Raw genomic sequence first — 22,427 nt, 5'->3', positions numbered from 1 at the left:
AAGTAAACCAAGAAGCGATGCCCCCGAGGCAGCAGAACTCCCGGGCAGCGCCGGGGCAGGACTGGGGGCGGTCGGTACGGGGCTGCCCCGTCCCCGCCGCTCACCGCAGTGCCCCGGGGCGGGGGGGATCCTGGCAGGTGCGGGGCGGCCCCTCTCGGGCCGGTTCTCGGCGGGCCCGGCCCCGGGGCGGGGGGGGGGGCGGGGGCTGAAGGCGTTCACCGCCCGAGAGCGCCCCGGAGAAGTTGCGAACGGCGCCGAGCAGCAGTCGCGGAGTCGGGGCTGGCGGGGGGGGTGTTTCAGGACAAACCGCCCCCGGGCAGCCCGCAGCGCTCCGCCATGGGCAACGCGGCCGGGGGGCTGGAAGGGGGGGGCACGGCGGGGCGGGAGCAGCGGGAGCAGCGAGAGCCGCGCGACCCCCGGCAGCCGGGGCCCCCCCCGAGCACCGTTACCGCCGCCGCCCCGCCGCCCGCCCGGCAACCCATGCCCGGGGCCGAAGAGCTGGAGGAGCGCTTCGGCCGCGTCCTGGTGAGTGGGGCTGGGGGGGGACCTGCTGCGAGGGGCTGACACCCCAGCTTGAGGGGGTGCTGGGGAGGGGAGGACCCCTGCTTCGGGGGGAGACACCCCGGAATCTTGGCCAGGCTTTTTATTATTGGCACTAATAGCATTATTAGCAGCATTAGCAGCAGCAGCATTATCATCATATTTTCACTATTATTACTATTATTATAATTACTACAGCCCCTTGCTAGCGGATGCTGCTGTTCATTACCTTTATTAGGATGTTCATCAGCATTATTTCCTTATACTCGGTTTAAAATTGCTTATTAATTATTATTTTATTACTGACACTCATTTCCCCTCTCGTCCTGTCCCCCCCGGAGGTGCTCATCCCTTCCCCGGGGACAGCCCCCACCCGGTGCCACCCCTCCAGGGCTCCCACAGTTCGGGGGGACCCAGCCCTGAACTCTTGGGGTGTCCCCGGGGACACTCGGCCATGGCAGGGGCCGGCAGCGTGCCGCAGGCGCCCGGTGCTGCGGATGGCCAATGCTCGCCTCTTCCTCCTCCTCCTCCTTTTCCTCCTCCTCCTCCTCCTCCTCGCTGCCGTTCTTCCCGGGAAAGCCACCCGGGCGCTGCCGGAGCCGCATTCCCAAGGGATGCATGGATGGATGGATGGATGGATGGATGGCAGCTCCTTGGAGCGTTTGGAGCTGCGGGAGGTCGGCTCCCGCTCCGCTCGCCGCTGTCCTTGAGCGGGGTCGGTTGGCCGTGACCTTCGCCAGGCCGGCGGCGGTGCCACGGGGACACGGCTCCATCCCGCATCCCAGAGCTGCTCCTTGAAGGAGCTTCACGCTGGGAGCTGGGGAAAAAAAAGCCCAAACCCATCGCTGCTTTTAAAGCCTGGATCCATCCCCTGGCGGGAGATGGAAGCCGTTTGGTTGCCGGCCCGGTGCCGTGAGAGGCTGCCGGCAAATCTCGCCGGCTGCCGGTACGCCGGGATCTGCTGGCCGGGATCCACCACCCCGGCCCCGAGCGCTGGCTGTTGGGAAGGATTTCATCCGGTGGCGTTTAGAGGCTTATTTAGGGATGGGCACCGCGGCCGCTGCCGCCGGTAGCTCCTCTCGGCACGGCTGCGGGGGGATGACGGTGAAGGGCTTGGCGAGCCCCGGGTCCGCACGGGACCCCCAGAGGGGGGACTTGGCTATGGGACACCCATCAGCTTGGGAGTGCAATGGTGGTGGAGTGTAGTGGCAGCGCCTGTGATGGCTCCTGGGTGCTGTGGCAGAGGTGGCAGCAGGGGACGGGTGGCTGGGGACCTCAGGGTGCTTCCGCTGCTGCTGCTGCTGTGAGGCCTCAGGAAACAGAGCTTGCAACGGGCTGGGTGGGGGCAGGTTGGGAATCCTAAGCAAAAAATGATGGGAAAAGGGGGAAATGATGCTGCAGATGCCCTGTGCCGCCTGGACCTCCTCCATCCCGAGGGAAAGCCCTTTCCCGGGAGCTGGGGGCAGCCAGGGGCTGGGCTTGGGCCAGACGGGAAGCCTCTGTCTTGTGAAATCCACTGTCCCAATCTCGCTTCCTCCTTGCGCAGGTTCCCTTCCCCCTTCCCACGGCCAGGGGGCCAGCAGGACCCCTGGGGGAAGGGGAGGGGGGGGGGTCCCTCCACTCTCATCCACCCAACCCCGCTCCTTGACTTGGGATCCAACTTTTCTACCTCTTGAGCTTGTGAGGGCAGTGAGGGAGCAGGTTGGGAACCTGCCAGTGGAGAAGATCCAGCTCCAGCAGGTTGCCCTGGTCACGGTGATGCCGTGGGAGCACACAAAGCACCCCAGACTGGGAGCACTGCTGGGGCAAAGCCTGGCAGCAGCAGAGTCTAGGGGATCCTGAACCTGTGGTGTGCCAGCAAACAGGGAATTTCCTCTTACTCCCCAACAGTTGGCTTCTCCCCAGCTAGGGCACTGTGGCAGATGCCACTTTGGCAGCACGATGGGAGGGTTGTCCCCATGCCAAGTGGCTTGGAAGCGCCAAGGTGGCTTTTTGGGATGGAGCTGCCAGGATGGGGATGCTCAGATGCTCCTGCTTGGAGCAGTCAGGACTCTTCCCTCTGTTGTAGGTTAAGAGGTAGGGATGGGGAATCTCCATGAGTGGATTTGTGAGTGGAGGGTGAGTTGGGAGGGATCCTGCTGTGGGCACAGGGACTGATGGGGCTGGGGCTGCTCTGGCCCCTGGCGGGGGCTTTGCTGCCGCTTCTCCCGGGAGCTAGAGGAGAGGACAACAAACATCACTGCTGCAGATGTTTGCAGATGTTTGCAGATGTGCTGTTGGCCCCAGTGATGGAACTGGTCACCAGTGAGCCCTGGCTGCAGTGTCGACCTCGGCTCAACCCAGAAAGAGAAGCTGACACTTGGCTTTCTGCTGGGTCCTGCCCCAGCCTGGCCCCACTACGGTGGCCAGGTCTGACTGGGAGCTCTGGCTGGGGAGCCCCAGGGGTGGTGGGGGATCCCCACAGGTGATGTGTCCTGGATAGGCAGAGAAGTGGCCTGAGAGCTGCCCTATGTGGCTGGAGCCAGCTCTGGCTGCACGGGGAGGGTGTCTGTGTGGGAATCCCCCCCGAGTGGTTCCCCCTCCTGCATCGCTGATTGAGGAGGACATCCCAGTTCAAAGATCCTCCTTGGGTGACTGGATCGGGCCCCCACATCCTCAAATCCAGGTCTGGATAACCTGAGGGTGCATGTGGGTGCAGAGATCCCACCTTGTGCATGTGCAGGGCAGGTGAGGGGTATCCAGCAGGGATCTGGGCTCTGTGGCTGGATCAGGCTCATTCCCCTCACCCTGTGCTGAGAGCAGCTTCTGCTTGGTCTTAAACCAGTGGTGGGAGCAGCAGCCACCACCCCTTAGCTGCTCATTGCAGCAGAATCTGGCCATCAGTGGGGACCAGACTGGAGGAGCATCTTGGCCCTGCCTGGCACGTGGTGGGTTTGTGACCTGGCTGGGTCCTGGAGGGATGAACTGGTTCTAAGAGCCCAGCTTCGTGCACCTGGGGGCTGAGAGAGCCTTGGGTGGGCCTGATCCTGTTGGGTGCCAGTACTGAGCCTCAGGGAGAGGCAGGAGGATGGCTCTGGTGACACTCAAGGTCACTGGAGGGGACATCATGGGAGGCTGGTGCTATGGAGCTGGCCAGGCCCCCAATTCCCTTGGGTGGGAGTGGTGCTCCATGGCCACAAGGGATGGACCACCCCAGGGGTGGGGTGGTGCATTGGCCACCAGCTCAGGTGATGTTAGTCCTTCCCATGGCCAAACTGGAAGTCCCTGGAAGTCCCCAGACACGAAAGTCCCTCAACTGCCATCTTGGGGCTGTTTCCTGTGCCATGTGCCACTGAGACTTTCCACCTCTGCTCTGAGGACGCTCATCCTGCTGTGCCCCAGGAACGTGGCTCCTGGCTCCAGCCTGGGCCTCTCTCCAGCCCACCTGTGTCTTGCAGACACTTCTGCAGAGGATGCTGTGAGAGCTTCTGCTGGGCTTTGGTGCAGAGCCCAGCCCAGCCCAGCTCTGCTTGCTGGTGTGTGGAACAAACTGAAGGTGCCTGACACCCAGAACAGCTCCGTCACCCCCGGCCCCCCAGCAGCTCTGCCAGATGAGGAGGTCCCTTCTGGACAGGAAAATGCTGTGGGTGCTGCTTTGTGGGTTGTAGCTGTTGGGGGAAGCTCAACCCCACAGCAACTCCCCCCAAGATAGGAGGTCCCAGCCAGCCACCTCCTGGTGGGACGGTGGCTCCGTGGCACCTCGTGTCCCGGCAGGGCTGCTGGGGGGCATTTGGTGGCATCTGCTCGGTAAGGCAGCTGTGGCACTGCCCCCAGGCTGAGGGGGCAGGATGGGGAAGCCCCACGCTGGGCTGGGACAGGGGTGCTGGGTGCTGGGGGTGGGATGTGGCTCCTGGAGACAAGTCTCTGTGGCCCCTCCATCCTTGCTCCCCGATGAGGACCAGGTCCTTCCTCTGTCACCTCCAGGGTGCTGGGGCTGCTGCCCTGCCCCACATCTCCCACCTGGCCCCACATCAGCTGCCTGCCCCACGCCTCCTGCAGCACTGCTGCCCCCTCCCCAGCAGGAAACAAGAAGCAGTTTGTTGGTGCTGCTGGGGACCACAGCAGAGCCACTTCCTCCCCCTGCCAGCGCCACGTGGGTGCAGCCACCGCCCAGTTTGTACCCAAGCCCTGCCACATCCTGCCCCCCGCCCAGCCCTGTGTGTGAGGAGGGGACCACAGGGCTAGGTGGTGATGCCACCTCCACAGGGATGTCCCCAGCGTGGTTGTGTCAGGTCCTGTCCCACTGCTGCTGCTCAGGCCTGGGGTTTCCAGGTGCCCACACACAGTCCCTGGAAGAAGTGGTCCACGTGGCGGGTGCCACCATCCCTTCTCTGGTGACCCAACAAAGTCATTCATGGAGGGTGCCACAGATGCTACCAGAGCCCTGGGTGGGGTATTGGTGTCGTGGTGCCTCCAGTCCCAGCCCTGTGCATTGGTCTGACCCTCCTGGAGAGACTCATCTGGCCCAAGGATGGCAGCTTGATGACCACAGGGATGTGGCTCCCCAGCGAAGGGGACACCCAAGTGCTGCTGCCACCTTGCCTGGGACCCACCTGGCAGCTCTGCTGGCTTCACCACAAGGCTATTTCTGTCCCCACAGCCTACGGTGACCCTCCCTGCCTGGCTTTCCATGAAAGCCATCTCCTGGTTGGACATAGCCAAGCGCTGGCTCCTCTCCACCCACACCTCCTGGCTTTGGCTCCTTGCGAAAGCAGCTGGGCAGGTCCCCGGCGGAGGCAGGCGTCGAGGTTTCCACTCCTGCCCGCCAGCCTGGCACCTCTCCTCTTGGACCTGCTCCTCTGTGGGTGACCAAACCCCTGTCAGATGCCTTTTCCCCAAGGATGTGGCTGTCCCAGGGGTGTGTACAGCCCAGCATCAGGGGATCCCAAAGCCAGAGGTGAAGGGTGACGTGGGGCTGTGCATCACCCCCGTGAGCCAACGTGCCAGCTCGGCAGGGCCCTCTGGGCCGGCAGCAGCCTCAGCTCCTGCTTCTCCCTGGGGGCTGGATCAGCACAAATGGCTCTTCTGGGGAAAGAAGACCCAAACTGAGCTCCCCACATGGCCCAGCCCACGGCAGGTGCCCCACTAAAGGCTCTGTTGCTCATCCCATGGAGCTGTGAGCAGCCTGCTGTGGTGTGAGGTGTCCCTGCCCATGGCAGGGGGGTTGGAAGTGGCTGAGCCTTGAGGTCCCTGGCAGCTCTGTGATTCCATGGTGTCCCCTGGGGAGCTGCTGAGTCCCTGAGCACCCCAGAGCCAGGAGGTGCCCCGGGGGCCCCGCAGCCCCCGGCCTGGCACGGAGCTGTTTGGCAGCTGCCTGGTGCCGTTGGGAGGGCGGAAGCTGCGTCACGTCCTGCCGGGGTGCCCCGGGGGGGTGCCGGGCCTGGGGTTATGCAATGGTGCCACAGAGGGAGGTGGAGGCACGCCAGCCCCTGCCCTGACATCATGTCTGGGAGGAAGCACTGATATCACCAGCCAGGGTGGTCACATGCCTGTGGTGAGGGGACGTGGGGGTGACCACCACCCTCCAGCAGGGCTCTGACTCCTGGCTCCTCGGCTGTGCCACCAGCTCCTGTCTCTGTCCCTCACCCCAAGTGGCTTTGCTGGGACTGGGCTGGCTGAGGCCGGGAGCAGTGTGCACTCGTGACACGGATGGATGGGTCCAGGTTTCCCTTCTGTCCTCCGTTAGCACCCCATGTCCTCCTGCTTGGGGACCCCTGGGTGGGGACATTGCTGATGGAGCCATCAGCAGCCAGCCATGGCTGGTGAGATGGTCACATTCTGGGAATGGTGGTGTCCCCATTGTCCCACTGGTGTCCCCTATTGTCCCACCAGTGTCCCCTTTGTCCCACTGGTGTCCCCATTGTCCCACCAGTGTCCCCCATTGCCCCACTAGTGTCCCCATCCTCCCACTGGTGTCCCCTATTGTCCCACCAGTGTCCCCTTCGTCCCACTGGTGTCCCCATTGTCCCACCAGTATTTCATCCTCCCACTGGAGCCCCACATTTCCCCACCACTGTCCCCATCCTCCCACTGGTGTCCCCTATTGTCCCACCAGTATCCCCTTTATCCCACTGGTGTCCTCATTGCCCCACTAGTGTCCCCTTTGTCCCACTGGTGTCCCCTGTTGTCCCACCAGTGCCCCCATCCTCCCACTGGTGTCCCCATTGTCCCACCAGTGTCCCCCATTGCCCCACTAGTGTCCCCATCCTCCCACTGGTGTCCCTTATTGTCCCACCAGTGTCCCCTTTACCCCACTGGTGTCCCCGTTGTCCCATCAGTATCTCATCCCCCCACTGGTGTCCCCATCATCCCATGAGTGCCCTCATCCCCCCACTGGTGTCCTCATCATCCCTCCACGGAAGGAGGACACCCAGTGCTGTGCCAGCCGTGGGTGCAGCAGCCCTGGGGGGGTGTTTCTGGGGGGTGCCCCCAGCCCTGACATTCGTCACCCCACAGAACTCCATGAACCTGCCCCCGGACAAGATGAAGCTCCTCAGCCAGTACGACAACGAGAAGAAGTGGGAGCTCATCTGTGACCAGGTGAGGCCCGAGCCTGGCGCTGTCCCCGGGGCCAGCCCCGTCCCCAGGTGCCACTCGTGGCGTGGGCACCCGCCTGGCACGTGCCGAGGGTCGACATCCATCCCCCTGAGCCGGGCAGCGCCTCATTAACCTCGTTAAACATCGACGCACAGCCAGCTGCAGCACGGAGGGGACGTGGGGACAGGGTGCTGGCACGGGGAGGCTGGCACGGGGAGGCTGGCACAGGGAGGCTGGCTCAGGGAGGCTGGCACAGGGAGGCTGGCACGGGGAGGCTGGCACAGGGAGGCTGGCACAGGGAGGCTGGCACAGGGAGGCTGGCTCAGGGAGGCTGGCACGGGGAGGCTGGCACGGGGAGGCTGGCTCAGGGAGGCTGGCTCAGGGAGGCTGGCACGGGGAGGCTGGCTCAGGGAGGCTGGCACGGGGAGGCTGGCTCAGGGAGGCTGGCACAGGGAGGCTGGCACGGGGAGGCTGGCTCAGGGAGGCTGGCACGGGGAGGCTGGCTCAGGGAGGCTGGCTCAGGGAGGCTGGCACGGGGAGGCTGGCACAGGGAGGCTGGCTCGGGGAGGCTGGCACAGGGAGGCTGGCACAGGGAGGCTGGCTCAGGGAGGCTGGCACGGGGAGGCTGGCACAGGGAGGCTGGCTCAGGGAGGCTGGCTCAGGGAGGCTGGCACGGGGAGGCTGGCACAGGGAGGCTGGCTCAGGGAGGCTGGCTCGGGGAGGCTGGCTCAGGGAGGCTGGCACAGGGAGGCTGGCTCAGGGAGGCTGGCTCGGGGAGGCTGGCACAGGGAGGCTGGCTCAGGGAGGCTGGCTCAGGGAGGCTGGCACAGGGAGGCTGGCACGGGGAGGCTGGCTCAGGGAGGCTGGCACGGGGAGGCTGGCACAGGGAGGCTGGCTCAGGGAAGCTGGCTCGGGGAGGCTGGCACGGGGAGGCTGGCTCGGGGAGGCTGGCACAGGGAGGCTGGCACGGGGAGGCTGGCTCGGGGAGGCTGGCACGGGGAGGCTGGCACGGGGAGGCTGGCTCAGGGAGGCTGGCACGGGGAGGCTGGCTCGGGGAGGCTGGCTCAGGGAGGCTGGCACAGGGAGGCTGGCACAGGGAGGCTGGCTCAGGGAGGCTGGCACAGGGAGGCTGGCACGGGGAGGCTGGCTCAGGGAGGCTGGCTCAGGGAGGCTGGCTCGGGGAGGCTGGCACGGGGAGGCTGGCTCAGGGAGGCTGGCACAGGGAGGCTGGCACGGGGAGGCTGGCACAGGGAGGCTGGCACAGGGAGGCTGGCTCAGGGAGGCTGGCACAGGGAGGCTGGCACGGGGAGGCTGGCTCAGGGAGGCTGGCACGTCCCCGTGCCGTGGGCGGGCGCCCTGGTTTCATCCTCTCTCTGGGGCTCGCAGGAGCGTTTCCAGGTGAAAAATCCACCCTCCGCCTACATCCAGAAGCTGAAGAGCTGCCTGGACACAGGGGGCGTCAGCAGGAAGGTGAGGGCTGCCCCCACCCCGCCTTGTCCCCAGCCTGGGTGAGGGGTGGGCACGGTGCCAACGGCTGTCCCTGCCCCCCCCCAGTTCAAGAGGCGAGTGCAGGAGTCCACGCAGGTGCTCCGGGAGCTGGAGATTTCCTTGAGGACCAACTACATCGGGTGAGGAGGGCACCCGGGCTGGCACCCGGCTGCTGCTGCCGGCCCTGGCGCCGCTGTGGCAGGGCCTGGTGTGATGGTGGCTTCTGGCTGTGGGGCTGACGGCGGGATGTGGAGGCTGGTGGCCTCATCCTGCCCCTCAGCCCGGCTCTGGTGGGAGGACGTGGGTGCTGCGGCAGCTGCTTGTGCCGTGGGTGCTGCTAGGCCTCATTTTGGCTCTGCCAGCTGGCTGTCACCATGGTGCCTCCTGGGTGCGAGGAAGGAGGCTGCTCCCCACCTTGGTCCCTCAGCCCCTCCTTGGTGTGGGTGGGTGCTGAGCCACGTTCCTGCCACCCAGAGCTGGGCTGTCCTGTTGAGATGGCAGCAGGGGCAGCAGAGCCCTCAGGCTATGTCCCCTGGGCCTTAGGAGGTGGCCATGGCAGCCACCCGCCTTGGAGAGATGCCACCTCGTGTGCCCAGAGTGTCCAACACTGTCTGAGCAGGGGGCGGCTCAGGAGGCCTGGGTGGAGAGAAGGGAGGGTGAGGAGGGGCTGGTGGAGCTCGCTGACCCCCTGCACCCCCCAGGTGGGTCCAGGAGTTCCTCAACGAGGAGAACAAGGGCCTGGACGTGCTGCTGGAGTACCTTGCCTTCGCCCAGTGCTCCGTCGCGTACGTCCCCACCCGTGTCCCTTCCCCACGCCCCTGGGTCTCCTGTGGGTGGGGGCTGGGGTCCCTGGGATGCTCTCTCCCACCACTGAGGTGATGCAGCCAAGGATGCTGCACTGCTGGGGTTGAGCAGAGCATCTCCACCACCTCCATGCCCACGTCCCCAGCCCTGGGCACCCCAGAGGGGCGCCTGGCAGTTTGGGGGTGCTGTGCCTCACCCGTCCCTGTGTCCCCACGGGCCACCAGGTACGACATGGAGAGCTCTGAGAACGGCAGCCCGGGCTCTGACAAGGGCAAGGGCTTGGAGAGGTCGCTGGAGGACCTGAACAAGAGCAGCTCCTCGTCCCCCACCCAGGGCTCCTCCAAAGTGCGGCACCTCACCGTCAGGTAACGCGTGGCCCCCTGCCCCCCGTGTCCCCGCGCCCTGGCCCCCTGCTCTCTGCCTCGCTGCACCCCCAGCTCGGAGAGGGGCTCGGCAGGGAGACGCAGGCCTGCTCCCCAAAACGGTTCCCCAGCGCTGGTTCGGGGACGCAAAGCCCCATCCCGGTGCCCGTGCAGAGGGGACTAACCCTGCCGGGGCCGGAGCAGCGCCCCCAGCCCTGCGCCGCAAACGGTTTGGGATCCTTGTGGGTAAAACCCATCAATGAGCGCACAACTGAAAACTGGGGGTGTTCAAGATTTTGGGGAGCAAATGTCACCCCTCCTGGTTTAAAACCGGGGCGGAGGAACAGGTCTGCGTCCCCGCGGCCGGTCCCGGCGGCTCTCGCTTGGCGCCGCTCGTCCCCGCAGCCCCCTCCTAACCCTGCTCTTCTCTTGCACGCTGCCGGGGGACGCGCTGACGGTAGGTGATGGGGTCGGGGTGCCGGTGGGACAGGGACACCCCCAGTGGCCCCCACTGCTGGTCACCAGTGTTGGAGATGGTGCCTGCGAGGCCACCCCGGTGGGCAGGGGGGACGGTCCCAAGGTCCAACCCGTCACGGTCACCCCAAGCTTTAATGTGGCACTTGTGGGGACCGTGGGGGTCCCTCGCCGCCTGTCAGCAGCACCGGGAAACCAGGGTGCCCCCTCCAGCCCCCAGGGACAGGTCAGGAGTGACGTGGCAGCGTCGCAGGGGGTCCCAGCCCTTGCCCCCTAGCTGTGTCCCCAAGCCTGGGTGTCCCCGGGGCGCCGCGGGAGCCCCGTCTCTCCCTCCTGTCCTGCAGGCTCTAACGTGCCTCCAGCTGCTGCCTTTCGAACCAGCACCTCCACACCCTCCTCCGCCACGTCCACCCCGGTGTCCCCTGCGGCGCCCCGGGCAGCGATGGGGACAGTAGCCCCAAGGCACCCGGCAGCTGGCACGCCCCCCGGTGAGCCTCTGAGACCAGCCGCGGGCACGAGGGGCACCCCACCCCCATCCCATCACCTCCATCCCGTCACCCCCACCCCATCACCACCATCCCGAGGGCTTCTAGACCGGGATGGGCGTGGGAGCCTCTCCCACGGGGACGCAACCGCCTGGGGGTCTTCTGGTGTCATCTTCCTCCCACCGCTGCCACCCAGCCATGCGCTGCCCTCTGCCCGCTTGTGCTGCGCCCCCTCGGCCGCGCCCGGCCCCCTCTCAGCCGCCCTCTCTCCCGCTCAGGCTGAACCCCTCGCACAGCAAGAAGGCTCTGCGGAGCTCCCGCCTGGTCAGCCAGAAGGACGACGTCCACCTCTGCATCATGTGCCTCCGTGCCATCATGAACTACCAGGTGGGACAGGGCAGAGACCTCAGGGACCCACCTGGGGCTCCCCCAAAGTCTCCGGCCCCCGCGGCGCCCATCTTCAGGGGCGGGGTTGGGGGTGGGACCTGTTTTCCATGCCCTTTGCTCGGCGGTGCCTGCACTCGACCTGGTGTGCGGTGGGGATGTGGCGTGGGGATGGCCAAGGGCCTGGAGCACCCCTGGGGTGGGCACTGCCGGACATCGATGCTCCTTTTGCCCCCAAGTCTGGCTTCAGCCTGGTGATGAACCACCCAGCCTGTGTCAATGAGATCACCCTCAGCCTCAACAACAAGAGTGCCAGGTAGGACCCAGCCCTTCTCACACTCCCCCTGCCCCCTTGCCCACCTCGTGGCCCTCACCCACTCCTTGTCCACGCAGGACCAAGGCGCTGGTTCTGGAGCTGCTGGCCGCTGTCTGCCTGGTCCGGGGTGGCCATGACATCATCCTGGCTGCCTTTGACAACTTCAAGGAGGTGAGTCCCCAGCAGGGACACAGGGACACAGGTCCCCATGCTGACTGGCTGCTCTGGCTGGGCTTGTGCCTCAGTTTCCCTGCGTGTGGCAGAGCCCTGTGCCATCAGGGCACCTTCCACCCTGCAAGTGCCCATCCCACCACTTGATGTCCCCCTGCCAGTGCATGTCCCCAGGGCTGCATCCCAGCTGGATGGGACAGGTGCCTCCTGCCCTGTCCACCCCCCTGGGTGCCCACCCTGGCCATGGCCCTCCTGGCCTGACCCCCCTGCTCCCACCCCAGGTCTGTGGGGAGAAGAATCGCTTCGAGAAGCTGATGGAGTACTTCCGAAACGAGGACACCAACATCGACTTCATGGTGAGTGGCTGCTGGGGCTGCTGCTCTGCTGTCCCCACAGCACTGTGTCCCCACAGCACTGTGTCCCTAGGGGTGCCTGAGCCACCAGGCTGTCCTGGGGGTGCCACATCCCAGGGGCTGCCAAGCTGTTGTGCTGTCCTCAGAGCGTTTTGTCCCCAAGGGCTGCTGAGCCACCACACTGTCCCCAGGCCATCATGTCCCCAAGGGCTGCTGAGCCACCATGCTGTCCCCAGGCCATCACGTCTCCAAGGGCTGCCTGAGCCACCATGCTGTCCTGAGGCCATCTTGACCTCAGGTTCTGCTAAGCCACCACACTGTCCCCAGGCCACCATGTCCCTAGGAGCTTCTGAGCCACCACGCTGTCCCCAGGCCATCATGTCCCCAAGGGCTGCTGAGCCACCATGCTGTCCCCAGGCCATCATGACCTCAGGTTCTGCTAAGCCACCACACTGTCCCCAGGCCATCATGTCCCTAGGAGCTTCTGAGCCACCACACTGTCCCCAGGCCATCATGTCCCCAGGGGCTGCTGAGCCACCATGCTGTCCCCAGGCCATCATGACCTCAGGTTCTGCTAAGCCACCACACTGTCCCCAGGCCATCATGTCCCTAGGAGCTTCTGAGCCACCACACTGTCCCCAGGCCATCATGTCCCCAAAGGCTGCTGAGCCACCACACTGTCCCCAGGCCATCATGTCCCCAAAGGCTGCTGAGCCACCATGCTGTCCCCAGGCCATCACATCCCCAGGGGCTGCTGAGCCACCATGCTGTCCCCAGGCCATCACGTCCCCAAGGGCTGCTGAGCTGCTGGTTCTCCCCCAGCTCCCCCTGTCCCCAAGGCTGTGAGACCACCTTGAGTTCGTTGGAGGAGCCATCTCCCTGAGGGGCACTGGTCCACTATGCAGTGCCCAGGGCACCACGCTGCCAAGGACATCTGTGCCACCAGGCTGTGCTGGTGGCCGTGCTGAGGCTGTCCCCACCCCACAGGTGGCCTGCATGCAGTTCATCAACATCGTGGTGCACTCGGTGGAGAACATGAACTTCAGAGTCTTCCTGCAGTACGAATTCACCCACCTGGGGCTGGACCAGTACCTGGAGGTGGGTGACCCCTGCCCTGCTGCTGGAGGGGGCTGGGTGGGCGCCCAGGGCGGGTAGCACCAGACCCTGACGGCGCCGCCGGTTGCGCCCGGGCAGAGCCTCCGCCTCACCGAGAGCGACAAGCTGCAGGTGCAGATCCAGGCCTACCTGGACAACGTCTTCGACGTGGGGGCCATGCTGGAGGACTCGGAGACCAAGACGGCGGTGCTGGAGCACATGGAGGAGCTGCAGGAGCACATCGGCCAGGTGGGACGTGGGAGCGTGGGCAGGGGCTGCTGACGCAAGCCCGGGGGGAGGGCTGGGGCTGAGGGATGCCTCCTGATCCCCCACAGCTGACAGAGAAGCTGCAGCATGCGGAGAACGACTCCATGGCCAAGATAGCAGAGCTGGAGAAGCAGCTGAGCCAGGCGCGGCGGGAGCTGGAGGCGCTGCGGGTGAGCGCCCCGGGGAGCCGCTGCCCGGCGCTGCGCTGCGCGGCGCTGCGGGGGGAGGGCTGGGCGCCGGCGGCAGCGGGGCTGGGGGGCAGCGGCGCTGGGCAAGGCGGTGATGGAGTTGGGCTTGCGACCACCGCAGGAGCAGCTGAGCCCTCCGCGGCCGCCCAGCCCTCCGGCCCCGCAGCCCCAGGACTGCTACCGGCTGGCGCTGGAGCGGCGGCTGGTGGAGCTGGAGGAGAAGGGCTTGGTGCAGATCCTGCGCGGGCCCGACGGGGACGTCGCCATCGAGATCGTCCCGGTTGTCATAGAAACGCCGGCAGCCCCCGCCGTTCCCGGGGAGCCCGCGGCCGCCGTCGGAACCACCGGCACCGGCACAGGTACCGAGGGTGCAGGGGCATGAGGGCAGCCTGTGATGTCCCCGGCCCGCTGGGGACAGCTGACCCAGAGGAGGGGTGGCAGAATGCCTCTGGGTGGAGAAACTGAGGCATGGGGATGTGCCCCGGGCCCCCGAGTTGCTCTCTGGCAGAGCTGTGTTGGTGACACCGTGTGCTGCTGTGCCGGCACCTCACCCACCTCTTCTTTCCCTTGCAGATGCTCCAGCGCCGGATCCAGCCCCAGCTCCTCCCCCAGCCCCCCCTGCCCCTCCAGCTCCTCCCCCTCCGCCCCCCCCACCACTGCCCGGGGCTGAACCTGGTCCCCCGCCACCCCCTCCTGCCCCTCCACTGCCCCCGGGCACCTGTCCCCCTCCTGCCCCTCCACTGCCCACGGGCACCTGTCCCCCCCCAGCCCCTCCCCTCCCGGGGGCCCAAGTGCCACCGCCCCCACCCCCACTGCCAGGGGGGCTGGAAGGCCCTGTCCCCCCACCTCCACCACCCCCACCCCTTGGTGGGGAGCTCCCAGATGGACCAGGTGGCCCCAACCCTGCTGGTGGTCCAGGTGAGTGTGGCCCAGGGACGGTGGGGACGTCCCCCAGGTGAGGGCTGGGGACACCCTGGGGTGGGACTGGGACGTCCCCACCCCGTGACGTGTGCCCCCTGCCGGTCACCCTCAGTGAAGGTGAAGAAGCCCATCCAGACCAAGTTCCGCATGCCAGTCTTCAACTGGGTGGCGCTGAAGCCAAGCCAGATCGATGGCACGGTCTTCACCGAGCTCAACGATGAGAAGGTGCTGCAGGTGAGCACACAGCAGGCCTGGGGGGTCCCGGGGCAGGGGGCTTGGCTGCCTCAGTGCCCCATCCATGCTGCACCCACTCTGAGGTTGCCCCATGCCTGCTCTGCACCCATCTGTGCCAGCGTCGTGGAGGGGCACGATGTGGGATCTGCCATCTTTCTCCTGTCACCTCATCCTTTTCCCTGTGCTCCATCTTCATCCTCCTCATCCTGCTCCTCCTCCTCCTTCTCCTCATGTGCTGCCTATGCCTTCTTCCTCATCTTCATCCTCTGGTGGCCTCATACTCTCCTTACCCTCTCCCTCTCCCCTTGTTCTGCCCCTGTCTTTGTCCTGTCCCTGTCCTCGTCCCCTTACTCTGTCCTCATCCCTTCAGCTTGACCTCTTCCCTTTACTCCATCCTCATCCTCTCACTCCCCTCTGTCTTGTCCTGGTGCTCTGGACACGTCCTGTGCCACCTCCCCGCCGTGCCCTCAGCGCTGTGTCCCCGCAGGAGCTGGACATGAATGACTTCGAGGAGCAGTTCAAGACCAAGGCCCAGGGCCCTGGCTTGGACATCGGCGCCCTGAAGGCGAAGGCCACGCAGAAGGCTCCCAGCAAGGTGACCCTGCTGGAGTCCAACCGAGCCAAGAACTTGGCCATCACCCTCCGCAAGGGCGGCCGCAGCGTCCAGGACATCTGCACGGCCATCGAGACGTGAGTGCCCCCTGCCTGCTGGGGCAAGGCTGGGCACAGGCACAGCTGCACCGAGGGCTTGGCATGCTGTGGGGTGTGCTGGGCTTGGGGTGACGCCAGCAGCCGTGGGCACGGAGGGATGGAGCAAGCTCTGCCCCTTGGGGGTGGTGGAGCAGGTTGCCCAGGGAGGTGGTTGAAGCTCCATCCCTGGGGATAGTCAAGGTGAGGCTTGGACAGGGCTCTGGGCAGCCTGCTCTGGTGGAGGATGTCCCTGCTGGCTGCAGGGGCTTGGAGTGGTCACAGAATCACAGAACCAACCAACCACACAGTACCAGGGTCACAGACACCTTCAGGTTGGAAAAGACCCTTGGGGTCACCAAGTCCAACCACTGACCCTTACTCTGCCAGGCTCCCCCCTAAACCATATCCCCAAGCCCCACATCCAAACCACCTTGAAACACATCCAGTGCTGGAGGCTCCACCACCTCCCTCGGCAGCCTGTGCCAGCCTGGATGACCTCTGGAGGTCCCTCCCAACCCAAACCATTCCATGTGGGGACCAGACGGGGAGAGCTGGAGGGAGGAACCAGCCAGAGGGATGGAGGGCAGATGGGAACCAAGTGTGGGCGGCAGGTGGGGGTTGAGGGACCTGCTGCAGGGTCTGACCGTGCTGGTGGGGGTGTGTTGGGGGGGCGGTTTCCCACCACCCACAGGTACGACCAGCAAGCCCTGAGCCTGGACTTCCTGGAGCTGCTGCTGCGCTTCCTGCCCACCGAGTACGAGCGGACGCAGCTGGGGAAGTTCGAGCGGGAGCAGCGCCCGGCGGGGGAGCTGTCCGAGGAGGATCAGTTCATGATGCGCTTCAGCAAGATCCCGCGCCTGGCCGAGCGCATGAACGTCCTCATCTTCCTCGGCAGCTTCGGCGACACGGCGCAGCTGCTCATGCCGGTGGGTGCCGGGGGGTGGCTGCGGGGCTCTGCCGGGGGGTGGCTGCGGGGCTCTGCCGGGGGGTGGCTGCGGGGCTCTGCCGGGGGGTGGCTGCGGGGCTTTGCCGGGGGTGGCTGCGGGGCTCTGCTGGGGGGTGGCTGCGGGGCTCTGCTGGGGGGTGGCTGCGGGGCTCTGCCGGGGGTGGCTGCGGGGCGCTGCGGGGGGGTGGCTGCGGGGCTCTGCCGGGGGTGTCTGCGGGGCTCTGCCGGGGGGTGGCTGCGGGGCTCTGCCGGGGGGTGGCTGCGGGGCTCTGCCGGGGGTGTCTGCGGGGCTTTGCCGAGGGTGGCTGCGGGGCTCTGCCGGGGGGTGGCTGCAGGGCTCTGCCGGGGGGTGGCTGCGGGGGTCTGCCGGGGGTGGCTGCGGGGCTCTGCCGAGGGGTGGCTGCGGGGCTCTGCCGGGGGTGGCTGCGGGGCTTTGCCGGGGGTGGCTGCGGGGCTCTGCGGGGGGTGGCTGCGGGGATCTGCCGGGGGGTGGCTGTGAGGGTCTGCCAGGGGTGGCTGCGGGGCTCTGCCGGGGGTGGCTGCGGGGGTCTGCCGGGGGTGGCTGCGGGGGTCTGCCGGGGGTGGCTGCGGGGCTCTGCCGGGGGGTGGCTGCGGGGCTCTGCCGGGGGTGGCTGCGAGGGTCTGCCGGGCGTGGCTGCGGGGGTCTGCCAGGGGTGGCTGCGGGGCTCTGCCGGGGGTGGCTGCGAGGGTCTGCCGGGGCTGGCTGCGGGGCTCTGCCGGGGCTGGCTGCGGGGGTCTGCCAGGGGTGGCTGCGGGGGTCTGCCGGGGGTGGCTGCGGGGCTTTGCCGAGGGGTGGCTGCGGGGGTCTGCCGGGGGTGGCTGCGGGGCTCTGCCGGGGGGTGACTGCGGGGCTCTGCCGGGGGGTGGCTGCGGGGCTCTGCCGGGGGTGGCTGCGGGGCTCTGCCGGGGGGTCGCTGCGGGGCTCTGCCGGGGGTGGCTGCGGGGGTCTGCCGGGGGTGGCTGCGGGGCTCTGCCGGGGGGTGGCTGCGGGGCTCTGCCGGGGGGTGGCTGCGGGGCTCTGCCGGGGGTGGCTGCGGGGCTCTGCCGGGGGGTGGCTGCGGGGCTCTGCCGGGGGGTGGCTGCGGGGCTCTGCCGGGGGTGGCTGCGGGGCTCTGCCGGGGGTGTCTGCGGGGCTCTGCCGGGGGGTGGCCTCCCTTCAAGGAGCTTCACAAAGCTTCTCCTGCCCCCGCAGCAACTCAACGCCATCATCGCTGCCTCCATGTCCCTCAAGTCCTCCAGCAAACTGCGCAACATCCTCGAGGTGAGCAGATTGGGGTGGGGTGGCCCTGACGGAGGTGGGGGGGGATGTGGGGCTGGGATGGGTATCCCGGGGTGCCCCATCCGTGCCAGGCTGTGTCCCTGAGCCACCCCTGCCCCCACAGATCGTCCTGGCCTTCGGGAACTACATGAACAGCAGCAAGCGTGGGGCAGCCTACGGCTTCCGCCTGCAGAGCCTGGACGCGGTAGGGTTGACCTGGGGCTGCCTGGGGCCCTGGGTCCTGTGTCCTGTGTGCTGTGTTCCCCTATTCTGTGTCACTGTATCCTCTGTCCTGTGTGCTCGTGTCCTGTGTCCTGTGTCCTGGTGTCCTGTGTGCTGTGTCCCTGTGTCCCTGTGTGCTGTGTTCCCCTATTCTGTGTCACTGTATCCTCTGTCCTGTGTGCTCGTGTGCTGTGTGCTGGAGTCCTGTGTCCTGGTGTCCTGTGTCCTGGTGTCCCTGTGTGCTGTGTCCCTGTATCCTGTGTGCTGGTGTCCCTGTCTGCTGGCCCTGTCACTGCCCAGGGACCAGCCATGAGGCTGGAAGGGGCACCAGGACCAGCTATGGAGATGGAGGGACATGGGAACCTGCTGTGGGGATGGGGGGATGCAGAGACCACCTCTAGGGCTTGGAGAAGGGCGGAGAGCAGCTGAAGGGATGGAGAGACCAATCCTGGGGATGGAAGAACCCAGGAATCAGCTGTGGCAATGGTGGGATGAAAGGAGCATCTCCATGGATGAGGCATGGGAAGGAGCTGAAGGGATGGAGCTACACCAGAACTGGCTGTGGGCTGGGAAGGATGCAGAGAGCAGATAGGGAGAGATGGAGGGATGCAGGGAGCAGCTGCGTGGATGGAGGGATGCTGGAGCTGCCATGGGGGTGGAGGGCCACCAGAGCCTGCCCTGAGCAGGGGGAGGTGGGCAGGGTGGGCTGTGGGTTGGGGCTGACACTGCTGCCTCCCAGCTGCTGGAGATGAAGTCCACAGACCGCAAGCAGACTCTGCTGCACTACCTGGTGCGGGTGGTCACCGAGAAGTACCCCGAGCTGGTCGGCTTCCACACCGAGCTGCACTTCCTCGACAAGGCAGGCACAGGTACCCGGGGCACCGGCCTGGGGGCATCGTGGTGGGCTGGCCCGGGAGCTCTCCAAGCCTGCCCTGACCCTGGCACCTCTCCCCCTGCCGCAGTCTCCCTGGAGGGGGTGCTGCAGGACGTGCGGAGCCTGCAGCAGGGCATGGAGCTGACCCGCAAGGAGTTCATGCGGCAGGACGACAGCCCTGCGCTCAAGGACTTCCTCAAGGTCAACTCTGAGGTGATGGAGAAGCTGCAGGCTGACAGCAAAACTGCCAAGGTGGGTGCTGGGGGTTGTGGGGCAGGATTGAGCCCCTCCACTGCTGCGTGGGGGCACCCCAGGGTGCCTTCTGCTCGTGCCTCTGCCCCATGAGGGAAGCTCCTGGTTGGGACGTGGCTCTAGCAGGAGACCTGGGAGGGATATGGAGAGGGAGGGTGAGGTGGGAGAGGCTGGAAGGAGGTGGTGGGTGATGGGGGCACTGCTGCTGGGCCCCAGCCCCGGGGACCAAGGTGTCTCTGCCCACAGGAGGCTTACGAGGCGGCTGTGGAGTACTTCGGGGAGAACCCCAAGACCAGTCCCCCCACCACCTTCTTCCCCATGTTCATGCGCTTCATCAGAGCCTACAAGGTAGGAGGGGACCCTCGGTCTGGGGGTGGGGAGGAGATGTGGGGGCCAGGGGGGAGTCTGGTCCCACTTTGGGGTAACCAGCAAAAGCCACACGTGAGGCTGGGGGCTCGTGGGGCGGAGAGAGCCTGGGGCTCAGTGGTGCCCTTTGGGGTGGCTGGAGCTGGGTTGGGGTGAGCCAGGGGCTGCTGAGGGGAGGAAGTGTGGGGGCTGCAGTCCTGCAGCAGTACCCTCCCAGCTCAGCACACCCTCCCTGTGCCTCCCCCAGAAAGCAGAGCAGGACATTGAGCTGTGGAAGAAGCAAGAGGCCGCAGCCAAAGAGGCAGAATCCGGCAGCCCCCGCGAGGAGCAGCCCGAGGTGAAGGTCCCACACATCCCTGTCCCCTGGGGCAGCCCCAGGTGGGCTGCAGGATGGGGAAGGGCCAAGCAGCCCGAGGTGAAGGTCCCACACGTCCCTGTCCCCTGGGGCAGCCCCAGGTGGGCTGCAGGATGGGGAAGGGCCAAGCAGCCTGAGGTGGTCCCACACATCCCTGTCCCCTGGGGCAGCCCCAGGTGGGCTGCAGGATGGGGAAGGGCCAAGCAGGCCCTGGTGAGGGAAAGCTGGGTGGGGTGCCCCATCTCTTTGGGGTGCAGGGGGAGGCCATGCTGTTGCCTGTCCCCCCCAGCTGCCCATGCAGAAGGCCAAGCGGCAGCAGATGGACATGATCGCCGAGCTGAAGAGGAGGCAGATGGTGAAGGAGCCTCTCATCTACGAGGAGAAGGATGGAGCCATTGAGGACATCATTTCAGGTGACTGCCCCCTCACAGCCCTTGGAGCCAGCAGGGAGACCCTTGGTGATGGGAGGCTGCAGGCACTGTCACACTCTGGAGCTGGAGGGCCACCAAGCCCCATCCTGAGGACCAAACCTACCTGCGGCACCTTCCCATCGCAGATGGCATTGGACTTAGCGCAGCTGCCAAGCGCTCTCTGCCCTGTCTCATAGCTCTTCCTCCTCTTCTGCTTCTCCCTTCTCTCTCCTCCTCCTCCTCCTGCTGGCTTTGCTCTGGATGGCTCTGCTCAGCTCTGAAATCTGTTCCTTTCACGGCCCGGACGGGCAAACGCTCGTCCAGGCTCTTCTGCGACGTGAGCTTCAACGAGGAGAGTCCTCTGTAGGTAAGGGGGGCGGGGCAGGGGCTGCCCGGCGGTGCCACCCTCCTGGCTTCTCGGCCCATCGTCACCTCGGGCTGTGTGACAATCATCGACCCAACTCTGCCCCACCGGCCCCGGGGGCACCGCGGCATCAGCCCCGGGCCGTGGCGCTGGGTACGCGGCTGGGGTCCGCAGGCTGCTCGTCGGCAGCTGCTGCTTCCTCCTGTCCCTGCTTGCCCTGTCCAGGGCTTCTCCTGAGCACCCTCGCTCCCGGACGGGGTGACCCCGGGGTGGTGGTGGGTGACCAGGTGCCCGCCGGTCGGGGTGGGCAGGCGGAGCTGAGCCTCTGCGGTGTGTCCCGGCGCAGATCTGCGGAACAATCCCTACCGGAGAGCCGACAAGAGCCGCGGCAGCGCCAAGCGGCGGCCCGGGGGGCAGAGCCTGCAGACGACGCCGGACATCTCGCTGTGACCGGCACCGTCCCCGCAGCCACCAGGAGCAGGGCAGGACCATCCTCCCGACGCAGAAGGGACCAGAGGATGCCAGCCCAGCAGCCCGGGACGACGCGGGGCACGGGGCCGGCGCCCGCTCCCACCCTGCCTGCCCTTGGGTCCGGCGCAGGGATCCCCGGCGCTTGCTTAGCCATGCCCCTGAGCTCCTCCCCTCCCGGCTGGCAGGGCTGGGGGACCCCCCTGGGTACGAGCAGGGAGGGGGGGGATAGGATGGGTCCCACCTTGTCTTGGTAGGGGAAGAGAGGCTGCCCCATCCCCACCCCAGAGCTCTCTACTGCACGCTTGGCTTGGGGACAGCCCTGCTGTGCCCCACTTCTGCTTGCTGGTGCCTTGGGTTTCCCACTGCGGGGAGGGTGTCAGCCGGGGAAGCGGCAGCCCCTGCACATCCTCCCCCGGCTCCTCTGGCCCGCTGAGCCCCGGCTCGTCCTCTGCTGCAGAGCCGAGCTGGGGCTGCTTCTCCTCTGCAGCGAGGAGCCTGCTGCAAAGATCCCACCCTGGGCACGTCCCCAACCCCAGGAGCTGGCAGGGGTGCTATTTTACAGCCATTTGATGTCTTCCTTAAAACTCCTCTGTGCTGTGGGAGCAGGGACTGGAACCCCAGGGTCTCCCCAGGATTGTAGAGCTGTGGTGAGCAGCGCTGGGCTGTTCCTCACCGCAGGGACTGGAACACCCCCACAGAGGGTCTCAGCTGAAGCTGTGGTGAGCAGCACTGAGCTGTTCCATCACAGGGGAGGCTCTGTAGCTGCAACCAGCAGCGGCAGGTTCAGGGATCTGCTGCCCTCCGACCTGTTCGAGGTGGTTCCCAACGCTGCCTCTTGCATCCCAGGGGCTGGAGCCACTTGGGGCCAACGGCGACCTCGGGGAGCTTTAAGCAGCGGGTTTAGGATGTGACCTGCAGCAGGTGCTGGGCAGCTCCAGCCCCTCAAACCCACCCCCCGAATTCCAATTGCTGCAGGGCCACTGCTGAAGCCCCTCAGGACCCAGCCTAGGGAGCTGCAGAGGCGCTGGGCTGGGTCCTGCCCTGCCCTGCCGCCCAGCCGTGAATCTGTGCTCTGCTCCGCCGCAGTTAACCTCTTTGCGCTTTCGCTTCGGCCCCCGCTCGCCCCGCTGCGAGGACACCAGGTGCCACCTACCTTCTGGAGCACACCAGGTGCCACCTACCTGTTTGAGGGCACCAGGTGCCACCCACCCCCTCGCCAGCCCCAGCTTTTGGACCAGGGCAGGTCCTTGCTGAGCGCCTGAGCAGCCTCTGCTCCGCTGTAATTAACGCTGCCTAAACGCCGCCCGGCTCTGGGGCACCCCCACGCTCCAAGGGGATCTGGGGGGTGGGGGGGGATACAGACACCCCCCTGGCTGTGTAACTTATCAATGCCTTCAGGCCAGAGCTGTAAATCCTCACCTGCTGATTTCTAGACATTATTTTTATATATGGAGAGCCTGGAAAGTCCAAAGCAGACCTGGTAATAAACCCACTCTGAGGACAAAGTGTGGCTGTGAGCAGGGGAGAAGCTTGGCTGGGG

General features: G+C 66.4%; 1 protein-coding gene across 1 annotated transcript; it reads left to right on the top strand.

Annotated features, from left to right (window-relative positions):
* The first annotated feature begins 269 nt into the window (after window positions 1-269).
* On the top strand, window positions 270-21,307 carry FMNL1 (formin like 1). The gene is made up of 26 exons (XM_054176931.1): window positions 270-525; window positions 7,036-7,119; window positions 8,503-8,586; window positions 8,671-8,744; window positions 9,306-9,389; window positions 9,633-9,773; window positions 11,008-11,116; window positions 11,353-11,429; window positions 11,507-11,600; window positions 11,882-11,956; window positions 12,941-13,051; window positions 13,148-13,297; window positions 13,384-13,485; window positions 13,625-13,862; window positions 14,077-14,421; window positions 14,537-14,658; window positions 15,146-15,348; window positions 16,040-16,274; window positions 17,508-17,576; window positions 17,698-17,778; window positions 18,535-18,664; window positions 18,758-18,921; window positions 19,168-19,269; window positions 19,535-19,624; window positions 19,932-20,055; window positions 20,763-21,307. Exons 1-26 carry the CDS (start codon window positions 337-339, stop codon window positions 20,864-20,866), a joined length of 3,381 nt encoding a protein of 1,126 aa, XP_054032906.1. The 5' UTR covers window positions 270-336; the 3' UTR covers window positions 20,867-21,307.
* The last annotated feature ends 1,120 nt before the right edge of the window (window positions 21,308-22,427 follow it).

Source organism: Dryobates pubescens, chromosome 36, assembly GCF_014839835.1.
Source record: "Dryobates pubescens isolate bDryPub1 chromosome 36, bDryPub1.pri, whole genome shotgun sequence".
NCBI classification, from domain to species: domain Eukaryota; kingdom Metazoa; phylum Chordata; class Aves; order Piciformes; family Picidae; genus Dryobates; species Dryobates pubescens.
Note: the sequence above shows the minus strand (reverse complement) of the source record. Positions and strands in the feature narration are given on the sequence as shown.